This window comes from Bemisia tabaci, chromosome 4 (genome assembly GCF_918797505.1).
Source record: "Bemisia tabaci chromosome 4, PGI_BMITA_v3".
Taxonomy (NCBI): domain Eukaryota; kingdom Metazoa; phylum Arthropoda; class Insecta; order Hemiptera; family Aleyrodidae; genus Bemisia; species Bemisia tabaci.
In genome coordinates this window covers 60,118,969-60,145,852 of record NC_092796.1, presented here as the reverse complement: position 1 = coordinate 60,145,852, position 26,884 = coordinate 60,118,969, and the positions used below count along the sequence as shown (strand labels likewise).

The following is a 26,884-nucleotide window of genomic DNA, read 5'->3' as shown; positions in this document are numbered from 1 at the left end:
ATTCTCACATCTTTCTTGCGATTTTCATTCGAGCTCCGAGTGAAGTCAGAAGAGCTTCGCCGCTGAATGGCGCGGTGCCCCCCTGGGAGGGGGCGGGGGGGGGGGGTTGGTCCGCGGCGCGGGGTTTCACGTGGGCCACGCGGGGGTCATCGCCCGGTCACTAATCACAGATGAAGCCTATCAAACCTTTCCTTCCAATCAGTATTCATCCTAGCTTCTTCCACTTCCGCCCTCGCCCAAACCGCAGTCGCGACTACTCGAGGACCCTCCGTTTTTCACTGGGTAGTCGAGCCTCATCACAGGGACTCCAGGGTTCATTGCGGTGTTTCTTTTTTGTTTTTTTGTTTTGTGCCCCCCCCCCTTTTTTTTTAAAAAAAAAAACTTGACCTCCTTGTTGCCGGATTACGCGCTAAAATCTGTATATTTACCATGGGTTCAAATGGGGTAAAACTGCTGATTTTCAGCCAGTTTTCGGAACTCACAGGCGCCAACGCGCAAACGCGCCTAAAAAGTCGGTCATAGCGCCTTAAAAATGAAAACTCTGCGTCAACGTAGCCCCTAAAAAGTTCCCCCTCCAAACAAAAAAAAACAAAAAAAAAAATCCTAATTTTCCTTGTTGGTGATTTTTCGAAAGTTACAAGTTACAGCTACTAGTTCTGTAACTAAAACATCTTGCGTCTGACTTTTCACCAAATGCGCCGTGACATATAGGCAAAAAGTCAATTTGGCCCCTAAAAAATCTTCGATGGCCCTAAAAATTGAGCTGGATGGGCCACATGGCTCCTGAATTTCTAAGGTGAGTTTCGAACACTGTTTTCAGCACTATTTGGAAACTTTGGGAAGGGGGTCAGGCGCCCCACGGCAATTCGGCTTTTTCCATTTAATTCTTTGTAAGCTTAGGTTTCTTTTTCGATTTTTACACTATTTATGTTGTTTTTGCCTCGGTTTGAATACTCGCAATTTGTACATAGTTTTTTTCGATTCCTTCGTAATCGATCGATTTGTTTACTTTACAGGGATTTTCTTCTTGATGATCAATGAACGCATGTTATTTTCTTTTTACTCGGACGGAATTGGCAACATTTAATATTGTATAGCAGCTATCAGATAATGAGACACGCGCCGTCTTGCCGACGCGTGGGCAAGGAATGCATGAAATAAAGATTACTTGACTCACCTGTTGTAAGATCGATTTACTGGACATTCTTCGAGAACGGGCATATTCTTCCTATCCCACTAACCCAGTGGTTTTCGACCAAGAGCCTGCAACAGTAAAACAATTGACTCGATTACCTTCGAAGCATAACGCATGAGACATCATTAAGTGCATTCTGCGTACAATTTTTCATTTTATAATAGACAAAATCTGACGAAAAATAGACCACTTATTTTCTTTAATTTTTAATTTTTTCTTAGTAGAAAAGAGTGGTCCATTTAAGTTATTTGACTATAGTTTCCACGAGAATTAATTTACATAAATGTAAATTTGCTTCTTTTCTCTGAGTCCATTTATGGAAATGCTGCGAGGAGGGATCGACAGCTGAACAGAAAGAAATAACGGCACAAAAATGGTAAAACAAACAATTTTATGGCAATCTGATTTTCTCTTTGGAATTATCCAGAAATATGGAACGACGCAATTCAATATGATGTAAATTTTGGAAACACTGGAAAAAAAAACACATTGGATCTAGAGTCCAGACTTTTGAAAACATTGAAAAGTAAAAGGACTCTTGATTCAATCAGATTTAAGTTTAAATCAAGAGGAAATCCGCTCAAAATAAGAGACTTGGTTCTTGATTTAAGCTTAAGTCTGATTGAATCAAGAGTATTTTTTCTTGTCAATGTTTTTAAGAGTCTGGACTCTAGATCCAATGTGTTTTTTTTCCAGTGAACGATGCACTTCCTTATATGGACGTATTTCTGCCAAACGGAACTACATGCATTAAGACATGAGCTCTGAGACCCATAAGAATATATGCATAACAGGGCTCACGTCATATGCACATAGTTCCGTTTGGCAGAAATGCGTCCATATATCAACGTGAAACTCGTCATTCATCAACAAACTGCAGTGACTTTCTCTCAAAATTCTCTGCTTCGTAAATGCGCGGTTGATCACTTGGTCGGTGGGGATTTCGTCTGCGAGGACCGAGGAGTCACCCGCTTGACTTAATCGCCTTACTTTAAAGTAATCACTTACTTTCGTTTAAAGGTTACGCATTGCAAAACAAGGGTTTCCGGTCCGAAAGTTCCAGCAAGTGATAAAGGGAGAAAGAGAACGGATGAAAAAAAAAGTTATAATTTCGTAGATAACAGAGTTGCTCATCAGACGGACTTGTTAATAGAAAAAATTAGAGGATAAAAAAAGTCCAGCTAACCTCCCTTCTCCGAGGTTTAGACGATCACGATCAGCCTTGCGGATTCCGAATGTAAACCAACACATTTCTTCAATTACTTTCGCTAGTGGTGCATCGATGATATAATTGCAACGACTGAGTGAACAGGACCCCGAAACTGTCGGAGCAACGCTTGGCATCTCAATCATTTGCATCGCAGTCCACGTTTAGAACGTAGAATTTTATCGTTTATATGGATCTAACTTCTGTTTTTCGATAAAAGTTTTATAGATCCTCATTCAAACTTAACACCCCATGTGGACCTCCTCAAGTAGCGAAGGTTACACTCGCCCGGAGACTTAAACGCGCCGCAAGAAAAACGATCAACGTAACTCCAAGCAAGTGGTGATTCTTGAAAGCTGGCAACACTGTTTTTATTCCAATTAAATCTATTGAAAATATCGATTTGAGGTGAGGCAATTGCTTCACCAAGAATCGATTGCTTTGCATACATTTAAATGGAGGAAAAACAATATTCCCGACTATCAAAAATCACCACTTGCTTGGAGTTATATTATGGTTGTTTTTCTTGCGGCGCGTTTAAGTCTCCAGGCGAACGTAAGCTTCAGGACTTGAGGAGGTTCATGGAGGCGGAGAAGTTGAGTTTGAAAAAGGATGAATAAATTTTAATTGAAAATCAGAAATTATATACATCCATAAAGATGATAAAATTCTACGTTCTATATTAACGTAGACTGCGATGCGAATGATTGAGACGTAGAGCGTCTACTAAAACTGGCTGGCAAAAAAATCAAGAATTTTTACAGTAAGTATACTTGTTCGGTACTTCGCTAGAATTTCCTGCACCCTGAACCCAACGCCTCAATTTTGGTGAAATAGATCGTATTCGATACATGGAACAGGTGAGTGAGATTATATCGATATCGATTGGTTCAACATGTAAACATAGCCACAAAAGTCAATTTAGAAATCTGAGGGAACGGGTCTTTCATGATAGATTTTGTATTCTTTTGAGTATCAAATGCCGAAGAAAAGTGAAATTGTTAGGAATTTTCTCGTTTTCAGATTTTCTGACTTAAATTTTAAGACATTTGTTCGAGGTTATGTTCTACTGTTTTGAACCAAACGATACATGGAACCACTATCGAATACGGTCTACACTGGGAAAAAAAAACACATTGGATCTAGAGTCCAGACTCTTGAAAACATTGACAGGAAAAAGGACTCTTGATTCAATCAGATTTAAGCTTAAATCAAGAACCAAGCCTCTAATTTGAGCGGATTTCCTTTTGATTTAAGCTTAAATCTGATTGAATCAAGAGTCCTTTTTCTTGTCAATGTTTTCAAGAGTCTGGACTCTAGATCCAATGTGTTTTTTTTCCAGTGTATTGCATTTACGGGTACCTTTGAGACCTATGTGCAAGAGACCTACTGACCCTAGGACTTGGAGCTAAGAAGACAGATATACGCAATTTCCCGTAGCCCAGGAATGAGCGAACTGGAGGGAAGTTGCCAAGCTCCTTGGCTGCAGATCCGCGGTGCTTGGTCTACTTTATTCTTGGACGTGTCGGTCTCTTGGGTCGAGGAGCGGTGCGGTATACGGCCGAAAAAGACAAGACAGGATATGTATCGGCTCTAGCCTCTCCGACAACCTGCTTGCCAAGCCGCACCGCGCGCGCCGCTTCCGGGATCTCTTCGAATGAAGACGCCCGATGCCCCATCGCCATCGCCATCGCATCGGCCAGCGGCCCGATCGCGGCTGAGGCCACTTCCACTCTGCTAACCTCTCCGACTACCAAACTCAACGGCCAGACTCCAACCTCCAAGCCACTAGAGTCCCTTTATACTGAGAGTCAAGACAACACCTCTCATGGAGTCACAAACGGGAATAAAGATTACAGAAATTGAACGTTTTTCGTAATCTTTGATCGGCCCATTCTCAAATGCCTTTCTCCGTTCCTCCTCTCATTCCGTTTGTTCCTTGCCGAACCCGAAATTCCTCGGTCCATTCCAGATTATAATCTTTGCAATTGGTGAAAATGTAATCTTTATTCCCGTGTGTGACACTGTGAAGGCCTAAAATCCGGTTAACCAATCAGAAATGGATTCGCGTTGTCTTGACTCTCAAGCCACGAGCCATTGCTCAAGTCGCGTATCGGAGAACAACTAACAGTGGCGAGGCGTGTTTTGCCATTTATCCACTGATCTGCCATTTAAACCTAGAGTCCCTTTATACCCAGAGTTAAGACAACTCACTTTTGGTTGGGCCAGGGTTGGGCTGAAAGTGGCCTAAAAAAAATCCAATTCTGATTGGTTCTCGCTCATGGAGGCCGAAACGAGTGCACCAAGATGGCGGTACCTCGAATGTCAACAAGAATAATGAAAATATTACCTAATTGTGGTTTATCAAGAGTAAATTGTTATTGCCATCGGTCCAAAATGAAAATAGATTAAGAAATTATTCACAAACCAATCTCATTTTCTTTTTAATTGATCAATTTGTTGATGTTGTTGTTTTTGTGTGACAGACATCGCAGGATTCCTGATCCTTATCCCTCAATATCGTTCGTTTGGGTGCACTCGTTTCGGCCTCCATGGCCAGCCAAGGCCGGCTGCCAGTCAGCTGATAATCGAGTTGTCTTAACTCTGGGTATAAAGGGACTCCATTTAAACCCATGGAAAAGGATCGATAAAATGGGTGTTGGCAACGAACACCTTCATACCTTCATAATCGATTCTTTGCCATAGCTTCAAATGAAGGAATATCGATTATCGATCGTTCAAGGCTCGCCACGGGAGAACAGCAATGCTCCCGATGGGTCTTTTGCGAGTCTTCGATCTCGAAGAATCTATGGGTCACTAACCTTATACATTTATTATTTGATATTCCGAAAGTTCGAGGTAAGAACCTAGATAATGCAGTGATTTTCCGGCTTCAGAAAAGTCCAAAAACTACGAGGGATTTCAAACAGTGGCGCAGCGTGGCGTGAATGATCGATTATCGATATTTCTCCATTTGAAGTTGTAGTAAAGGATCGATTGTTAAGATGTTCGCTGCAAACACCTTAATAATCGATCCTTTTTCATAGATTTAAATAGCAGGTCAATCGATACATCGCAAAGCAAGCCACGCCACTGATTTCAAATGTCCTCGAGTGGCGGGAAAATGATGACGATAAAATGTATGCTACAATAGTCAAATCGCTATCTTCTCTCATTCTCTGGTGAAATTCAACAATTTTTTTTAAAACAAAAATACAAAAAAACCTCCCAAAACGCACTTTAATATGGAATTGATTTTTTGTTACTAATGCCACGAACAAGATTCCTTCCATGCAATGTTAGGGACTATTATTAGAGACTGTTTTTACGTTCAAAATATTTTTTATCGATTTCGAATTTTTGATAGGAGATTTACGAATAGTCGAATCCAAAACTTTTCCAACTCACTCCTTTTTTCAAAAATGCGACTAGGAGTGTTGCTGTTGAATTCGGTGCAATTGCCCCCCCCCCCTTCCCCCCTCCAAACCGGAGCCCTGGTCCAAATCTGGTCAGAAGCCCTGTTACAGTAGCACTTTAATTACTCTACCATGTTTTGTGCTTAATGACCCGATGAAGAAATGTAGGTGCCGTGACAACAGTAATTGTCGCTTGCAGCAGCTTGACCGGTTTCATTCGTATTGGTTTCAGTAGAACTAAACATTAGCACTCATAACGTAACAAGTTGCTGTCAGATCAGTTCGCCTCCAAAAACTTTGTTCGGTAACAAGAGCGACTGATGGGCAAGAGGAGTTACTCGTCGTAGATTAGGCGTGTTCATTTGAATCCAGTTGTTGTTACGCATTAATAACAGTATTTACACGCACTCTCAGCTAATCAGTTTCCCTTGAAAACCTGGGTGGGCAACCAGAGCGACTTGCGAGCTAGTATAGTTGCTCGTTGCAGATTACGCATCTTTATTCGATTCAAGTTGCCGTTACGCATTGATTACAATGCTTACGCTTCCTCCAATCTAAACAGTTCGCCTTCAAAACTTGCGTATAGGCAACGAGGGCGACTTGGGAGCTGGTATTGTTGCTCGGCGCCCCTTAAAAAATGACCTAGCTAATGATGTTTACGACGGAATGCCCGTTCCTAAAGTGCCGTAAAGCTCGGGTTTAATGCCACTGAAAAACAAGGACGTGGTTTCTAAAATATACATCCTAATTTCAAGAGGGGTCATCAGAGAGGAGATGGGATCGGTTGTGGTGGCTACGGACCAACAGGTCACGAGCTAATAAAAGGGAAACCCCACCCTGAAAGTTCAGTCGGTGTGGGTCAAAAAATTCAAAACCTCCTTGGCAGAAAAATTGCAGTACTTTTTACGTGACGGAATCCACGAAATTTCGTTTCGGTTTTGTGTGCTTTGCTGCCAAACTAAGGAAAAACACTGTCAGAACACCAAACGTTACCAAATTCTCGTTGATAAAAATCAAATTTCCCTAGCAGACATAGATATTTCCTTGAAGATTTCAAGTAATTTATTTGCAATTTAACTGATAATTGCAAGGAAAAAAATATAAATATATACTTCCTCTGAAATGGATATTTGAGAAGAGGCAATTTGGCAACGTATGAAAGTTCATACGGCATTCTTCCACATCACGGCAGTATGGCTCACGGCTGGCGATTAGTCAATTTGGTTGCTAGAGGCACCTTCGATTTAAAAAAGAATAAAAACTAGAGAGAGAGAGAGAGAAAGACTGATTAAAAAAACACGCCGAAATCGGATTCATGTCACGTTGAATGACGAGACAGCGCAGCGTGCATGTGTGAGTGTGCGTTGGGGTGTGTGTGTGAGTGCGGACTTGGAAGCCACGGAGCTGCGCAGCCGTGCTAAGGAAAAACGCCGTATGAACATTCGATAGTTGCCAATTTTCCTTCGTTAAAACATTAATTTGTGTGGAAAGTTATGAGTAGTTTTCTCGGACATTTTCAGATACTTAAGCTCAAATGCGAGCAAAATTCTCTGAAAAATTCAGAGGAAAATATTGAAATATAGGTTTCCCTGAAAATTTGAGCTTCATTAAAGGAAATTAGGCAGCGTTTGAAGGCTCATACGGCATTCTTCCTTAGCACGGGAGTGCGGCGGCGTGCGAAGTGATTCGTAAACTTGCAACTCGCTAAAGGTAAGGATTTTGAGCGGCGATCTTTAATTGCCCCGCTTGCATAACCCGCGGTTCTGCGTTAGCGTTTAATTACGCGACTTTCACCCAAATTCGTGGGAGCTTCAAGCGGCGCCAAGAACCGCTTAACTCCCCATAGGGAATCCTATGTTCATCCCAGGTTTCTGCTCGTGCAGCGCGGTCCTGAAAGAGTCGAAAATCACGAGGCGTTTACTCTTACGGCGCGCAATGAATCGTATTCGATGCATCAAAAAGATGTTCTATCGCTGAGATAGTATCGATATCGATTGGTTCGACTTGTAAACATAGCCCCAGAAGTCAATCGAGTAATGAACCTTTTTCTCCCACGTTTTTTCTCTCTGATGGTATATTGTCTCGGTGTCTACTTGAACGGGGTTTCGTGATTGATTTTATATTCTTATGAGTACTACATACTACATGACAATGAGAGTGAAATTGTTAGGAATTTCCTCCTTTTCAGATTTTCTAACCTAGATCCTAAAATTTTTGTTTGGGATTATGTTTTATTATTTTGAAGCGAACAATAAATCGAACCACCATCCAATACGATCGATGGCAAGGAGTCACCGAAACGGGAAGAGGTTGGGCAAAACTTGCATAAAAAACCGCAGATTTTGATGTTCATTTCGTCACACGGTAAATTTTGAGGAGTGTTTCATGGAGCAAATTCTACGAAAAAACTTCTACATTTCGTACTTACGAGGATGTAAGTGTTTCAAGTTTCCAAATCGTGTCTCAATTACCCCAATAACTATATTATCTACTGTGCGGCGCGGCGATTGTAAAATGCTCAAAAAAGCTCCGACTTGCTTGCGATTCGAGTGGAAGGAATGCACTCCGTGCGCTTCCTCGCTCGCGATGAAGAAATAAACGGCATTTAACAAAAGAGGGCTAGGTATCTCATTGTTGAGTTCCAGTTAAGGAAAAAGACTCGGAGAAAAAAAACTGATGGTGTTGCCCAAATTCTGCAGAACAGGGTGGCATAGAATACGGCTGCAAGGGTTTGCACTTTTCTGATGAGAAATCGAAATTGGAAAATATTACCGAACGTTAAAAATTGACGTACAAAATAAGCTCTGATGAGTTTCAATGCAAGATTTAAAGGGAAGCGAGAGGTCGGCATGTGCATTGGAAACGCTTTGCTGGGGTTCTATTATAAGTCCTAGGAAAAGTCCCAGAAGTTGCTAAATTTCTTCTAAACAACATTATTTCTTTCGGAAGTTAGGAATTTCGAAACTGCAAATTAGAGTTGAAATTTTCGGACTCATTAGATTGAATTGCGTAGAAAATTCTCTAAAATTTCCAAAAAATAAGAGCTCACATGTTTCCCCGAAAATTCGTAACTATAATTATAATCGGAGGAAAGTTCGTGAAGCTCATAAGATGTTTTTCCTTCACGCTACAAACATTCATATCCGAGCAAGAGACAACGATATCGGTAATAACACCTTGATGCAACTATTCATGTTCCATGGACGTCCGGGTTGCGTTCTCAAAATTGAAGGCGCTCCGGTCGTTCTACACCATGAAGCAGCTCACAATGATACACTGTCCCGACTCGGTGTGGGAAGTGACATACGATATCCAGATGATTGAAAATGTTGCGAAAACATCCTTTCCTGCATGACCTTTCATCGCCAACAACATCCGACCTTCAAGCAAAATCTACCCGAAACATCTAAAATCTAGGGGTGCCGGCCTTAAGTTAAGCTTAAAAATTTTTTGTTGCTCTGATTTCTGTTGCGTCCTTCTTTTTGGCAAAATTTCGTTTTACCCGATAAAAATTTTGATTTCATTAGCTTAAAACAGGATTCCGTTCGAAGGGAACTTAAATTTTGGGGAGAAAGTAGAGGATCGAAGAATTGCGGATGGAGTTGATCTGAACGGAGAGGCCTTTCCCACGATCCTGCGAGACTTTGCGTCATAGCGAGTACAGCATTCCATCGCTATTGTGTCGAGGAAAAAAAGCGTTTGCTGACAACGGACCAATGTGTAATGGTTAATAACTCGAGCGTCTTTCCGCGATCGATCATTAAATACCTCCTCGCTCGTTAGTTTTTCGAAACTCACAGCGGTCTCGGTATTAAAAGGCGTTGTACTGAGAACGCAATTTCTCCGATGGGACACCTCGAGAAATCTGAAAATTGGAGGAACCCTGGTTCATGTAAACTACTACAAACTGTAGAAATCCGAATCACCATTTCTAAAAGGGTAGGCAGGACAAAAAATATACAGGATTTTTAAAATTAGTCTTATGTGATCTGCAGCCTGATTGTTGAAATTTTGTGGTTGTCGGATAGACATAGATGACATAGGTAAAAAGGCGGAGCGTGATTGTTCGGCTATGTCTTATCGCTGCTTTATCGTGCCTTTGTCAGGTGGAATGGACGACATACTGTCGGAAACTTAAGAGGTGCCTTTGACTTGTCGAGAGTTCCACCCGACATAGGCACGATAAAGCGGCGATAAGACATAGCCGACCAATCACGCTCCGCCTTTTAACCAATGTCATGTCTACCGGATAGACACACAATTTCATCAATCACGCTGCAGGACGGTTTTTCCGCTGAAATTCCGCAAATGCCCTTTTCCCCCGTTCATTTTAGCCTTACTCAAGGCTTCGGCGGTTATTCTTGAAAAGATGGCAACCAGCCTCTATCACCCAGTTTCGCCGCCATTTTTATGTCACCCTATGAGCCTTACGGGAATCAGTGCCCGTACTCTCTCTCTCAAAAGGCACACTGAAGAAAAGCGAAAAGGATACAAGGCCGTTGGTGTCCTTCTCTCGTTGTACGTACTGCTCGCACGATGGCACGACAGCGAATAATATGCGAACGGAGCTTGCATACTGCATAGGGCATGAAGCAAGGACTCCTGGATGCAAGTATGCAGGCGGGCAACTCAATCAACGACCGGTGTGGCGGTGGGAGAGTGCCCTAGTGAAGGACTGTGGTCCATCTAGGCGGCCACGGCGAAAGCACGAATGCTATTCATTCTTGATCCACCGTGCCTTTGACATCAGCATGCTTATGCGCGGTGCTGCACGAATGTTTAACCTTTTGTTTCCACCCATTACATTTTTGTCCGGCCGCTAAGGCCGAATGGACTCCATTGCTGCAATTATGAGAACTAAAATTTCTGGCTCAGTTTGGAAACAGCGTGTGTACCATTAGTTTTCCTATGCACGAAAGTGTTTTTACAGATGAGCCAAACATTGTAGTTCCGAATTGCAAAATGAGGTTCAAATGAGGGGCTTCGAGAACAAAGTACGTAAATGCAGTTTTTGCAGGCACTTCGAAAGGAGGGGGGAGGGGGGTAACAGGGTATGCCGATCAGGTTGTAGTAATTCTTCTTGGGGGGGGGGGGGGGTGTAAAAATAATACAGTGGAACCGAAGAATTTCTTAACACCACGGAATCGAGAGATTTGTGGTATGACAGTTTTACCACCGATAAACCTGGTGCTGCATGCCCTCTGGGGGCAGGAATAAAATAATCATCCCATAAATCAAATGAGGAGTGTTTCGGGTGATGGATTAACGAAGAATATAATAGATAATTCATATATCAGTCATTTTAATCACTTTAAGTAAAATTCATTAGAGTATACGCTGCGTGAAAAAATTGAGCGGTCGAGTTCATTTCTCAGCGTAAGTACGTAATTTGTATGATGAGCTTCCACGTATCGTCGCCCCTCCGACGTAAGGGCGTATCTGGGTTTTCACAAGAGCCCTGTTCTTCGTATAACGCTGCGCTTTCTGGGGCTCATGCCAGTGGCGTGGCGTGAATGATCGATTATCGATATCTCGCCATTTGAAACTATGGTTAAGAATCGATTACTAGGGTGTTCGCTGCGAACACCCTGATAATCGATCTTTTTTCATAGGTTCGAGTGGCATATCTATCGATATATCGCAAAGTACGCCACGCCACTGGCTCATGCGGAGATCGAGATACGCCCATACTTCAAAGGAGCGACGATATTTTTTAAACCAAGAGGCATTTTCCTTGTGATCAGCTGCAGGTTCCTCCATACGTAATACCCTTTAAACGATTTACTTGCGACGTCCATAATAATATGAGGTAACACTGCCCACTGGAATGATAAATTTGTTTTTGCGCCTCTTCACATTCACAGTTACTCGAGCGGCGGAAACTGAAAATTTAGCACGAGCCACGCGTCGGCCACACGGAAAGAATAACGGGGGTCAAGCAGGCGGAGCCTTCCTACTTGCCGGGAGGCAAATCCAAGCAGCTAATGATTAATAAATTATGAAAATCATACACCTAGGACGAGGTTTCGGAGTCGTTTCTAGCAGTGATGGAGAAAAAGCGGAAGGTCTCTGAGGCCCAAGGAAGAGGAACTTCGGAACACGGACTCAGGCTCCTTGAGATCGATATAACGCTCCATCACGAGGTCTTTTTGATAGGTGAAAACTTTTTGAAGTTTGAAGTGGTGTCAGGGAACACCGGGAAATGTCGGGGAATTTTAAAAAGTCATGGAAACCCTGGAAATTTCAGGGAAAATGACGAAAATGTCAAGAGAAAAATCGTCAAATCACATTCATTTGCTTTCTCGAGTGGGTTTGACGTTCCGAACAACAAGTGTTGCCTGGAAACTATTTCTAACAATGTCTTTTTATCAATCTGGCATTTGTTAAATTGTCAAAAAATTTCACCAAAAAGTGTCAGGGAAATCAGGGAAATGTCAGTCAAAGTCTGTGGCAACCCGTTTAAAACGCCCGAACACGAGGTCTTGTTGATATGTGAAAACTTTTTGAATTTTTTCTCCTCTTTTCCAGGTTTTAAACGTGGGGGTTGCCACAGACTTTGGCTGACATTTCCCTGATTTCCCTGACACATTCTGGGGAAATTCCCTGACAATTTAACAGATACCAGATTGATAAAAAGACATAGAAATGGTTTTCGGGCGACATTTGTTGTTGGAAAGGTCAAACCCACCCGAGAAAGCAAATGAAGGTGACTTGACGATTTTCCCCCTGACATTTCCAGGTTTTCCATGACTTTTCAAAATTCCCTGACATTTCCCGGTGTTCCCTGACTGTGGCAACCTTGTTAAAGAATGATGAGGGTCGAGCTGTGTGTAAATTTCCGTCGCGTTTCGCTGATTTGTGTGGTGACTTCAATGTAGATCTTCAGCTTTGTGTAATGTCCTCTGGGTGCGATCAATTTATTTTGAATTTTATCCATTAGGTGGATTGTTTTTGGGAGGTCGACATTTTACGCTGAAGATCAACTGTTAAGGAATGTTTGTGCCGAAAATCACCTTCCAAAGAATTGGAACAAATTTAAAAGTACTGTTTCCGAATAACCGCATCGATATTGATACATTGAAATCGGTTGCAAAGTGGAAACAAAACAATTCTTTAGACTGTGTTTTGAAGATTTTGGAAGATGATTTCCAGCGCGGCGTCCTATATATATGATTGATCTGTTAGCTTTAAGTTCTGATTTTTCCTAAATAATCTTGAGAGAGACGTGGTTCTGCACTTTGGCCATCGATATGGGCCTTTTAGAAACTGCGACACGCTCCGCTCCATCTTCTTTTCAAATTAAACACATTTGCATCAAGTTCTCTAATTTTTGGACTAAAGCTATGAAGCGATAATTCCCGACAAAATCTGCGGTTGGCGCAGATTTTTGCGTGGTTCTGTGCAGTGCCGAGCTCCCTTTCCTCTCGTCACGCAGGCAGAGACCCCCTCCCCTCACCTCTCCGTGTGACGCAACTATTGAAAGGCTCATGAGCTTCGGTGTAATGACTAAGAAGGATCTCGCTAGGTCTGAGTCCAGGAAACTTCTTTTTCGGAACACACTCTTCATTTTCCGATTATTATAGTTCTAACTGTGATTAGTACTCAATGTTTTTCCCCATTTCGCGAGTGAGGTTTTTCTCTGGGACAGATCCCATAAAACGTCCCGTGGGGACAAGGTCTAGAAATATTTTTCAGGCAAAATTTGTTGGTCAAAAACGTCAAACCTACTCGAGAAAGCAAATAAAGGTAACTTAACGATTATTCCCTGACATTTCCAGGTTTTCCCCGACTTCTACAAATGCTCTGAAATCATCTCCAGCTTTCCCCTGACCTTTCAAAATTCCCTGACATTTCCCGGTTTTTCCTGACTGCGGCAACCCTGGATATTGCAGGCTCGAGGGGGGTTCGAAGCGTCAAACCCACTCGAGAAAGCGAATAAAGGTGATTTGACGATTTTCCCCTGTCATTTTCATCATTTCTCCAAACATTTCCAGGTTTTCTCTGACTTTTTTTTTGACTTGATAAAATTCCCTGACATTTCCCGGTTTTCCCTGACTGCGGCAACCCTGGATATTGCAGGCTCGAGGAGGGTTCAAAGCGTCAAACCCACTCGAGAAAGCAAATTAAGGTGATTTGACGATTTTCCCCTGTCATTTTCATCATTTCTCCAAACATTTCCAGGTTTACTCTGACTTTCTTTTTGGACTTAATAAAATTCCCTGACATTTTCCGGTATTCCCTGACGGCGGAAACCTGGGACATAGAAAGAGCGACGGAGGCTCGAAGAGGGGACTCTCCGGGTCCGGGTGTTGGCAACGCCGGGGTGCGGGGCGGGGCGGGGGGCGCAGGGCACAGGGGCCGGGGCCCGGGCGCAGGCGGGGCCGCCCATCGCGCGCTGCGCCCTCACATTCCTGCCAACTGCGGATTCCTGGGCGTCTCGCGGCGGCGGCACAGGGCACGGGCGCTCACCGATCGCGCCGGGTCGATCCGATCCGCGCTCGGCGTTTTGCTTTCGTAATCTCTGGCGGGCCGCGCCGCCCGGGCGATTAACCGCATTGCGCTTATACTTGGGCTTGGAGACCGAGAGGCCACACCATGGCATCGTACCCGTACGCCGTGCCCCCATCCAGCCCGGTCCCCCTTCGATTCATGTCACAATCCGAATGTGTGTCGCTTCGCCGTACGTGCCGTTAGAGCTCATCCGAGCAGACGTTTACTAAAAACCCCGCACCGATCGCCGTTTCCCAGCCCAAGGGACGTAACTCTCTTCCAACCTTGCAAAATCTACCAGAGACCAAGAAAGACCCTCCACTGACCTTTGGACGACAGGTGGAAACTTTTAGAGAACCTGTATACGGGAGAGTATTGCCATCTCTGTGCCGCTCTCTGATTGGTTCATCAGTTTTAGGCTATCATATGGACCGCGTTTAACAGAAAGGAACCAAGCCACATCAGCTATTGCCAAATTTAAGTAGGCAATTTAATTTTTTACGAGAGAACGTTTGTGCGGATTCCTTTGAAAATTTTGAGGAATTTGCTTCCCACTATCTAGATAATTCACTGAAATTCGCACAAAAATCCACACAACCGCTTTCAGGTACAAAATTAAATTGCCCAGTTAAATTTGGCAACAGCTGATGTGGCTTGGTTCCTTTCTGTTTAACGCGATCCATATATGGAGCTCCAGAGTTGGCCCAACGTAAACAAACCCGACCCAGAGAGGAACGAGTAATATCGGCTAAGAAATGAATGATAATCACACTCAAAAAGCTTAATTTTCGGCAAATCAAAGATTGATCCGAACTCAATTCAGAAGGTGGATACAAACAATTTCTTTTACCCCCAAAATCACGTCTAGAACTTCGTAGAACTTTTTCGCCACCTTGTTTGTTTACATTAGGTCAAACTAGGGGCAGAGGGGCTGGGGTCTGTTTACATTGGGCCAACTTTGGGGCTCTATAGCCGACCGATCAGAGAGCGGCACACTTTTTCTACCGTAAAATGATTGAGATGGCAATACTTTCTCGTATGCAGGTACTCTGGAAGCTTTTCCTTTCGACGATTCAACACTCCCTTACGGATAGTTGTAAGGCAGCTATAGTCATCACCCTCATTTTGACTTTTGACCTACTGGGTGGATGGTGAGCTTCGGGTAATGTAACGAGTAAAACAAGATTACCTAACTTCAGGGCTGGATCCACGGGAAGGGGAATATGAGTCGCGGTCCATGGCGGCAAATTTTGCGATTTTTTCAAAAATAGATGTAAAAAAATAACCGAATTCAGAAAAAAATTACGAACGAGTAAAGGCAGCAAAATCTCTTATTTCCCTGGAGTAAAAATATGGTAATTTCTGATTTTGCGTCGTCTTTCGACGGTACAAGAGATATAACAGCTTCAACTTTTGCGCTTAGTTCCGTGAACTTTTACTAGTGTGGACATCGCTTTAAAAAAATGCGCCCAAAACGAGTAAACGCGAATTATGCACCCTTCCCCCTCTGACACGCCCGTCCATTTGATGGTCCTTCCCTGGTAAAAATTGGCAGTAGAATCTGTGTTCCAAAACACCATAGACCTACAGCCGGCTGTAAGATTTCCAATAGCTTCTATAGCCGGCTACACAATTTCTTATAGCCTTTAATAACCGATGGCGATTAAGCAACAGACAGGCGATAAAGTGTATGCTAAACGTTACTAATTACGGATGCTAGGACTTGGTGAGTTTCTGGAATACTGCTCTCTATTTGGGCCGTAGTATCTTGATTAATTTGCGAGGAAAGCTCCGTACTTTTGATGGATGCCTGGCGTTACTAATATATTAGAGCGCCTTCAGTTTCGTACGATACTGTGCAATACCTATGGTGTGAAATAGTTGCTTCAAGCGCCGTGGCACGCTGCGTAGCGGCAGGCGGGCAGCCAGCGCGAAACGCGCCTACAAACCTAACAGGGATACTTCACGCGTTGCGCAATGCGTGAAGTATCCATGTTAGGTTTGTAGGCGCCAGTGCGTCGCCGCTCCGCTTTGTGTTAGGCTCTAATATTTAATCTGGCGGAGTCAGCGTTATTCAACTCATGATTTTGAAATATTTGCACATCCTGTATGGATTATTCTCATTTTCATTGATGAAAAAAAATATGTATTAAAGGAAAATATAATGTGTGTTTTGTCAATATTAAGGTGGTTTCGTATCAAACTTAATGATTTCCAAAGCACACGAATTTCTACACAATTTCTTATAGCCTTTTATAATCGATGGCGAAAAAGCAACAGCGAAGCGATAAAGTGTAAAGCCCGACGATAGGAACTACAGCCCGGCTGCATAATTTTTTATCACTTCGTACAGCCCGGCTGTATGATTTTCTCCGCATTCTACGGCCAGCTACATGATTTTCTGTAGCCCTCTTTAGCCGGCTATAAGAATTCCTATGGTATTTTGAAACGCAGCTCTTATCGCCAATTTTTACCAGGGTTGTTGATCATTTTTTTAACGGCTGAGAAGGGGGCGGGAAAATACTGACGTTCCATGGGCGGCAAATCGGTAGACCCGACCCTGCCAAACTTCGGTGTGTTTGCTGAACATAAGACTCAATATATTGTTAAACATCAGACTGATGGGTGAGTCAACAGACTGTTGAATGTTGGGGTCCCGAAAGTAAAAGCTTCCACCATTGCCATTGCAAACTTGCGGAGATACCACTGCCCGTATCACACGATCACAGTAGAGCCCTCAAAAAGGCTCATCGATGTTGACTGCTAACCTCTACAAGATCGACGAATCATTGATGTATGCCGGACACATCGTGGATCGAATCTTGAAATGCTCATGGAACTCCGTTACAGAGCTGGCTGAGAAATTGAAAAATTAGTGTCACTTTAAGAGCTGCTCTACTTTGATCGTGTGATACGGGCTCATCAACGGGGGCTCTTTGGCCTCTGGAATTGACTCAAACAATGGGTCAGTTGCGCAGGTCACAGGGGGTTTTGATGATTTATTCTTGCCGATCAGCTAAAAATAATAAGATATGTCTACACAGCAACTTTCTACGTTCAATCTTAATAGAGATATCGCCCTTTGAAAAGTCGGGATTTTGACGTCATCCACCGCGGTAGTGACATCCTTGGTTTCTTCTACTTTGCCTTCATCAGTCAGTGAGACGCACATTTCACATTTGCACTGGTTACTCAACGTGAAACTCGGTTGAAAGTAAGGTGGAAGAAACCAAGGGTGTCATTACCGCGGTGGATGACGTCGTAAACCGAATTTTTCCAAGCGCGATATCTCGGTTAGTATTCGACATAAAAAGTAGCTGTTTGGACTGATCTTATTGTTTTTAATTCTTATATAATTCAAATATAAGCAGCGAAATAACTCGCAAAAAATGAAAAATAGAGGATAGGATCACCGCTCTTTTCCTCACTTGGTGCATGTGCCTCTAGTAATCGTGACATCTTTGAGTGATACCACTATTCGGCGACGTGGGAGCTTGTGTTGCCTACACTCAAAACTGAAGGCAAAATGACACCAAGCTAAAGTATGATCTACACGCTTTTCAAGATTTTCCCTGTTGCTAAAAAAAATTATCGCCGTATAGTACCTATTTGTCGTATTTTTTGACAAACAGTGCGTCTTACGATAGAAGATTTTCAAAAATTATTCAAGAGGACCCTCCATCCGGTCTTCTTGGAAATATTCCTTAACCCACCCACTCCTTCCCCTCCGGCGTGGGGCCCGAACTTTTAAGAAGTGCTCGCCATACGCGGTTTTTTTCACTGGTCTGGCCCTGACCACCATCCATGGAGCACAGAAGAACGATTTTTTTTTTTTTTTTTTTTTTTTTTTTTTTTTCTTTTTCCACCGGGTCAAGCAGGTCTCCAGCGCCAATATCAAAGGTGGGAGCTCCATTTAGAGTGGTTTGTTTGGATGATTACTTTGAACTTTCGTTTCAAGCATTATCTAATTTTTTCGACGGAAATTTTGTAGAGAACGGGAGTGACATATAGAACATGACAACTATTCTCAGCTTATCTACTTCGGTCCTATCAAATTAAAATATTCAGTTAATGCGTTTCGCGATCATTCAAGGATGAGATTCGCGAGTGGATCCTCAAAGGTCAAGTTCGTTCGTTTGGATGCTTTTAAGATGACTGCCTAGAATAAGCCCCATGACTCTATTCCACGAATTGGAAATATTTGCGAAAGGTGAAGAATGTAGGCGCGAGGAGGCATTAAAAGGCGAACTACGATCGAGTTCCCGGCAACATTGCCAGATGGCGCCAAAATCTAGTAATCGATCTCTGATCACGGAAGAATCAACATAGTTGAGGTTAATCTTTGTATCAAGAAGAACGCCGTGCGAGCTTTCGGACGTTGCCACATTTCTATCGATAAATTACCAATTTTCAGGAAAATTTCTGAATACAACAGCCTTGATTATCTGCGGTCATCTAACACTTGGCGGCATTTCCCATTGAAACGTGTGTGTTTTATCCCATTAGTTCACTTGATCATATCTCGTTTAGTAATTGTTCGTTTCACAAACCAACGCGTGCTTAGTTCACTCAGTAATTTCTTCTTAAACATTAGAGTCAAGAAACTTCAAAATACCCGCATTGCAACGTTTTCGGGTGCAATCTTTTCCATTATTTTCGAATCCATAGCTCCGCCGGGCTCTCAACGGTAAAAAAAAAAAAAAAAAAAACACAGATAATCGCAGCACAGATATTCGAGACTCTACTGTCTTCTTTAAACCAATTTTTCAGGGAATTTTGTTTACAGTTTCAGAATTGTTACAGAAATTGGAAAATAAAATTCCCTGGCATTCGCCTGATTTCCTTGACACATTTTTGTAAAATTCCCTGACGATTGAACCAGGGTTGTCACCAAAACTAGAAAATGAAATTTCCTGATTTCCCGGACACCTCCTGTCGAAATTCTAATTCCCGGACAACTGATACACTAAATGGTCAAAAAGACATGATTAGAAAAAGTTTTTGAGCAAAATTTGTTGTTCGAAACGTTAAACCTATTCTAGAAAACAAATGAGGGTGCTTATTAATTTTTCCCTGACATTTTCTTCAGGTTCCCTGACATTTCCAGGTTTTCCCTGACTTTTTGAAATTCCCTGACGGTGCAAGGTGTTTACTAGAACAGGCTGATCAAAAATAAGTACTTTTACAGTACTTTTCCAGTACCTTATCAAGAAATTCAGTACCTCCTGCAAGGGAAAAATTCCGTACTTTTTCAGTACCTCCATTTGACGAAATTCGAAAAATTTCAAAAATTTGAAATTGCGACAAAAGTAACATATAATTAAAAAAAATTCCGGACCTTTTTGCGGAATTTCCGTACTTTTTCATAACTTTCGGACCGCTCTTAAAAAATCAGTACTGTTTCCGGACTTCGTGGAAATTCCGGACTTGTAGACACCCTGGCGGTGGCAACCCTGAATTTCCAAATTATGCGAAAATGTCCAAGACAAATATTTTCAACTTGCATCGAAGGTAGGTGTCCATTTCATCGTGAGAATTTCGGCAACGCCCGGATGTAGATACAACGTTTCTGGATCTGGCGTGGACTGGCGATACTCCCGACGAGAATGAGAGGACACGAGTTAAGTTGTCTGCGGAGCGCGGAGGAATGCGTTGCGCACGTAATATGCAAATACGAGCGTAATTATGACTAATATGCGGCCGCGGCCCGAGCGCGGGGGGCACCGGTGGCGCACAACGTCCCCCTCCACCCCCCCCCCCCTCGCCTGGGTCGCCCCTTCCCCGTGGGCCGCGGCACATCCCCGGCTCCGGCCCCGGCCGACCCAGAGGAATCTCCCGGCTTAACTCCGTAAATCAGCCTTCTGCTTTGTGCCACGCGCGTCGTTGCCGACGTGGACTCGCTCGCCAGAGAGGTAGCTGGCAGATTCTCGAGTACCTCAATCGGGAGAGTACGCACATGTCGAAATATGGAGCTCTCGTAGGGTCCGAAAGAGCAGCCAACAGGGTTGCCACAGAATTTGGAAAATTAAATTCCCTCACATTTCCCGGATATTTATGCACATTTACCGATTGTATCTGCTGCAACGTACGATCTTAAAATGTGGTTTTTGGTCGTCACTAGATTTTTTTTCGCCAAAAAAGACATGGCACTTCTGAAGAAAGCCAGGAGTCAAAACAAAGTAACCAGAGACGAGAGACCCTCCACTGGCCTCTTGGCGATAGGTGGAAGCTGTTACTTTCGGAGATTCAATAGTTCCTTATGGACAATTATAAGGGAGCAACAGTCATCACCCTAATTTCGGCTGTTGACCTACCTACATGGTCGATGATGAGCTTCGGGTGACGTCATTAGCCAAACAAGTTTCCTAGACTTCGGCCATTTTCGGCTTGTTTGCAAAACGAAACTGCCAACACGTTGTTAACATCAACCATGTAGGTAAGTCAACAGTAGAATGCTGAAATCCCGAAAGTAAAAGCTTCCACCATGGCCAAGATACTAGTGGAGGATCTCTTGTCTCTGAAGGCAACACGGATCCCAGGGCTGCCACCAAATCTAGAAAATGAAATTCCCCGACATTTCCCTGACTCTTTTTTGGTGAGGTTTCCTGACATTTGAAGATACGACAGATGGTTCAGTAAACATAATTTAAAATGTTTTCAGGGATTATTTGTTGTTCGAAACCTCAAACCCATTCTAAAAAGAAGAAGGTGAATTGACACATTTCATCCCTAACATTTCACGGTTTTCCCTGTTTTTTTTTTCCAAAATTCCCTGACCGTGGCAACCTTAAGCCAACCTTCTATCACGAAAAGCACCATGAAAATGCCGATGCCAATTTTCGGATTCCAATGCCAAGGCAAAATGGCCAAGAGGGTTTATAATCAGGGCCGGATTAAGGGGGTGGCTACTTGGGCCGCGGCCCATGGCGGCAAATCTATAGGGGGCGGCAAATTTTGAAATTTTTTCAAATGTAGGTATAAAAAAAATTCGGATTTAGAAAAAAAAAAATTACAAACGAGAAAAGGCGACAAAATCTCTGATTTTCTGAGAGTATAGTAATTTCTACTTTTGTCGTCTTTAAGTGATACAAGAGACAGCACCTTCCATTAGTCGAGTTAAGAGAGAAACCAAACACGCAATTTGGCCTGGAACGGCGCGACTTAGGGAGAAACGATAAGGAGGACTTGAGATGAAAAGGAGAAGCCCTCGGCGCGGCGATTGGCATGTAACACATATTAGCCCCTCCAAGACTGCAAGGATACTTCACGTATTGCGGCAAACACAGTGCGATCAGCGTGAAACGCATGGCGCCTACAAGACTGCGTGAATACTTCACGCATTGCGCAAACACGGTGCGGTCTGCGCGGTGCGGCGGCGGAAGTTAAAATCATTAATCCACATTTATGTTTGTTCTTTCATAATTTTTTCGTTCATTTCTTATGAGTAGAAGGCCTTGTCCACACAGAGATAGGTTTACGAAACCTAACTTTCGCGCAAAGTTCCGTGAACTTTTGCCAGTGGTGTTGACAGGGCTTTCCCAAAAAATGTGCTCAACACGAGTAAACGCGTCTTATACACCCCTCCCCCGCTGGCACGTTCATTTGATTGTTTTTATTGATTGTTCAAAACGAATGAGAAGGGGGCGGCAAAATACAGGCGGCCCATGGGCGGCAAGTAAGTAAATCCGGCCTTGTTTATGATTGAGCGTCCTGCGGCTAAACTGAGTATATTTATGCAAAAAGTAAGCCAAATACGTGCTTTATAAACTAGGAGTCGCGACAATTATTGTAATAATACAGCATTCTGGATAACTTGAGTTCATAGGTTATCTGACCTTTTGGGCCCTGAAAGCTCCATGACATATAACCTCCAAAATTACAGACATGTATGTCTGTGCCAAAGAGAAACATTTACGAGTCGTCTTTGATTGGCTGATCCGCCTGGTGCCCACTTTCTGGAGCCCTTATAGAAAATATCACGGGGTTTATTTTCCATCGAACTTATCTCGAAAACTTAAATTAAACGTCGGAGATTTCAGAAATCAATTCTCCAGATTTTTGGACGAGATTTATGGGTAAGACATAATACTTTTTTCTCCAACACACCGAACAGTTGAAGTTCAACCTGGAATTTTGTTTCTTCATGGCACCAGGTGATGTATTTTAAGTTGAAAAACAAAATTCTAGGCCGAACTGTTCGGTGTGTTTGAGAAAAAAGTGCCATGTATTACCCATGAATCTCTTACCCCCGGATACCAGGAAATTTAGAAAATAGAATTCCTTGATATTTTTCGATTTCCCTAACATTTGACGGCATGCAAGATCCGTAAAAATACTTAATTTGAAATAGCTTTTATACAACATTAATTGTTCGAAGTGTCAATCACATCTCCGAAAGCAAGTAAGGATGATTGAACAATTTTTCCCTGAAACTTTTGTCATTTACTTCCACAATATAAGCTTTCACGCAAAAAAATAGATATTGACTTTTCAAAAAATGTCATATTTCATTTATTTAGTTCATAATTCGACTCACCACGACTCCATGGTAATATCAAGGTGAGAGTAATTGAAAATATTTTTGTTCTCTTACCTGAAACAGAACAGAGAATAGGAACAATTAGTAAAATCAGAGTCAGCCAACAAATGAAGGGTGTTGACGATAAGCAAGTTAAGTGTAATTATCGAAACAAAATCAGATATTGATAAATTCAAGAGACGCTCATCTTAACTAGCATAGGAACAGAAAATTCTAGGATGATGCGTGCTAACGCCTAATTAAGATCCTTACATTTTAAGGTATTGTTAGGGTACGGGGGACATTTTCGGTCAAAACGACACCGAATAAAACCTTCGGCAAAACACGTCGATGATATATTAATATTTTTTATTATTTGGGAGACGTTTTGATTATTCACGACGGAATCCTCAAAAGTGAGGAGGGGGGGGGGGGCATCACTATACAAAATTTGAAAAAGTGAGGAAAATTTTCGGGAACGAGTGAGGAAACAATCTCGAGCCACGTATAAAACTTTCGGCCGAATGGCGATTTCTGCACCCCTGCCTGGTTGACATTTTCCTGTTATCCCTGACGGAAGTATGGAATCTCAATTAAATTAAGTGGAATATATGTCCGATAATTTAAAAGAAAAATATCTAGCCTTTTTTTTAAAAGAAAAAAAAAAATATCCAGTCGGAGAAAATTTGGCCGCATTCGAAAGATCATACGATGTTTCTCCTTAGCACTGCGCAGAATTGCTCTCTTCGCTCACTACTCGATTGGCCGATCGAGTGTAGATTGTGGACATCGAGCAGACATCTTATTTCCTTCAGGATTTTTTATTTCTTCGTACGCCGTCTAAGATGACAGTTTCGGCTACCTGTGTAATGCGGGAGCAAACATCTCTCTTCGCCACCTTGTCTAAGGTATGGAGACATCTTGTAGTCATCTTGCCTCAGCTATGGAAACTCGAGGATCCGAGGCAATATAACGACTATGGATGACAGGCGGAATGCTGCCGACCTTTGAAGGTAATCGCCTGTTGCCCCCTCCTACCCAGCGAGATGTTGCTGCAGGTAAGTTTCTAACCTATCGCCCATCGAAAGTTCGAATGAATTGGGGTTCCCACAGAATAGTCTCAAACAGTTATACACAGGATACCGATCGACCCCTTTTCAGAGAAATTTCTGCACTTCTAATTTCAACCCATCCCTCAAGGGGTGAAATTGACGGAAAAACAGGAAAATTGACCATTCTGTAGAGTATACTATACTTATTCCTTACCGACATCACCAAATTACGGCCATTTCAGCGGTGAAAGCAAGAGGTCCACAATCAAAGCAGGAGGACAGTCCGCAAGAAAGTTGAGAAAGACGCCATTTTCGATTTTGATGATTTTAAATACAGGACATACGGATGTAAAAATTGGACCGTCTTAGGGACAATTTGGATTTTCATAGTGTGCCGCTTAACCATCAAGCAACGAATACCACTTACAAGTCTTTGATGATGGATTCAGTCTATGCACGCCAGTTAGTGACAGTGTGAATGAATGAATGAGAAAAAAAGACAAAACATGGAGGAGTTATTATTAAACACCTACTCGAAAAAAATTGCATCGGGCAAAAAAAAGTCGACGTTTGGTGATTGAGAAAATCGTATGATGCATTTTTCAAAGAACTGAATCACTTCAATTTTAACATCAACATTCAACATCTACTGCCTCTAGGTAGGGTCCGTTTGAAACGTAGGACTGCATTTTGCAATTAAGAACTACACTTTCTGGCTCAATTCAGAAACAACGAATATGTACCATTGGTTTCCCTAAGCACATTAGAGTTTTAGCCAACGAGCTAGAGATTGTAGTTCCGAATTGCAAAACGTGGTCCATTTATTCTTAAGAGACCGCTCTCGACGAAAATCCCGAGAACTACTTTTTTCACATTCGGTTGTGAGGTAAAAAATTTTGGGCTGAAAAACCCCATTATTTTCAGTCAGGGGTAGGTACATAACGTTCATGAACCAACGACCAATTCCGTAGTTCGCGAACGACGTAGGCAGTTGGAAAATTGCATAGGCTACGACTTTGAATTTAATTAATGATGTTAAATTTATTAAGTTTTGAAGTTTTTGGCGAAACGCGTCATACATCTATTTCGACTTCCAAGTAGATAAATTGCATATCCACGAAATATGAAGGAGAACGTTAACTCTAATCGTCGGACTTAGAGACTTTAACGCAGCGGTAGAAAAGTAGATGGGGTGAAACACGTGATACGACTACTTCAACTTCTGAGTAGGTAAAAATACATATGCACGAAATGAAGGAGAGCATGGACGCATTTGAGCTGACTCCGAGACTTTAACGCAGCAGCAGAAAAATTGGATTGGGCGAAACACGCGATAGGTATACAACTATTTCGACTTCCAAGAAAATAAAATTTCATAGCCATAAAATGAAGGAGAACACTATGTTTTATAGCATCTCAACGATACGATTCGTCAAACTCAACTTTCCATTCAAGTAACCGAAATTTGATTACATGCATCGAACGTTCAGTTACACGAATCAAGTAGTCGGTTTTATTCTCAAAAGTGAACGTTCAACGCGCTTATTTTCACGAAAACTCATGCCAAGGATGCTGACACGAGTATTTTATAAGACTTCGTGCGATAGCGTTGACTTTTCTGAGAAAATTACTGCGTAAAGTGTTGAAGTTTTGAGAGATATCTGAGAAAGCAATAATTTTTGGAAAGTTAATGAGATCGCGTTACATTTTTAGAACATTCCTATTAATTTGTTGAAAATTACTGCGGACGCGCTATGTCATTATGCGTAGGTTGAATTCCTGGTTGCTCGGAACTGCGTCGACAAAAGAACCTCCTGTACTCCTGCTTTCAGTTCAAAGCATAACCAAATCTTCGAGAAATGATTGCTTTCTCTCCTAGAACGTTCCGACTCAAAATCTGAGAGGACTACCTTTTACAAGTACATATGGTAGTCGCATTTTGCATGCACATTCGACAATTGTATGTTCCGCGGCATAGAACCCTACAATTTAGTTTCTGGTCGTCAGTAGATTGGTTTTTCGTCCAAAAAGACATGGCATTTCTGAAGAAAGCCATAAGTCAAAACAAAGAAACACGGCTCCCACGGTTCCCACCAAATCCAGAAAATGAAATTTTCCTGACATATTTTGGTGTAAGTCATTGACACACGAAGATATGCCAGATGGTCAAAAAGACATTAGGTACTCTGGAAAGAAAAAAAAAAAAAAAAAAAAAAACACATTGGATCTGGAGTCCTGACTCTTGAAAACATCGACAAGAAAAAATACTCTTAATTCAATCGGATTTTTGCTTCAATCAAGAACCAAGCCTCTTAATTTGAGCGGATTTCCTTGTGATTTAAGCAAAAATCTGATTGAATCAAGAGTATTTTCTCTTGTCAATGTTTTCAAGAACCTGGACTCTAGATCCAATGTGTTTTTTTTTCCAGTGTAGTTTTTGGGCAAACTTTGTTGTTCGGAACGTCAAACCCATTCTGGAACACAAATAAAGGTGCTTAACAATTTTTCCCGGAGATTTTCGTCATTCTCCGTGACATTTCCAGGTTTTCCCTGACTTTTTAAAATTCCCTGACTGTGGCAACCCTGGGATCCTTATCATCATTGCCTGCGTGACTTGACCCAAGGGGCAAGGGCAAATAGCAAACGTCATAGCTCTGACGGACTAGACTCGGAAATGCAGAACGTGTTAACAAAATTGACCTGATTTCTATGAATAAATGTACAAGACATGTAAACAATGACCTGAATATTTTCGTTCGTCAAGAGTGGTCGCTAGCTGCGCGGCTCCTCCATTATTCCTCATTTTCTCTTGTCGCAATTGGCCGGCCGGCGACCAAGTTCAGCAATTTCTCGAGTTCCCTTTCCTCAAGGGCTTGCTACTGCCCGGCGCGCCGCACAGTAGATCGAATCAATCAGAGAGGTCGCACATGAAATTTTTGACTGAAACTGCAAATTTTACACTGGAAAAAAACACATTGGATCTAGAGTCCAGACTCTTGAAAACAT

At 42.4% G+C, this 26,884-nt stretch overlaps 1 protein-coding gene across 2 annotated transcripts in view; it reads right to left on the bottom strand.

Annotated features, from left to right (window-relative positions):
• aru (arouser) overlaps positions 1-26,884 on the bottom strand; it is a 62,467-nt gene that overhangs the window by 25,765 nt on the left and 9,818 nt on the right. The window contains exons 1-2 of one of the 2 annotated variants that reach the window (XM_072300182.1): positions 22,845-22,877; positions 1,178-1,263 (exon numbers count right to left, since the gene is read on the bottom strand). In XM_072300182.1, coding sequence (XP_072156283.1) covers positions 1,178-1,221 — 44 coding nt within the window. In that variant the 5' untranslated portion in view covers positions 1,222-1,263; positions 22,845-22,877. Of the gene's footprint in view, positions 1-1,177; positions 1,264-22,844; positions 22,878-26,884 lie in introns of those variants that run through there. The other variant, XM_072300181.1, reaches the window with a different exon arrangement.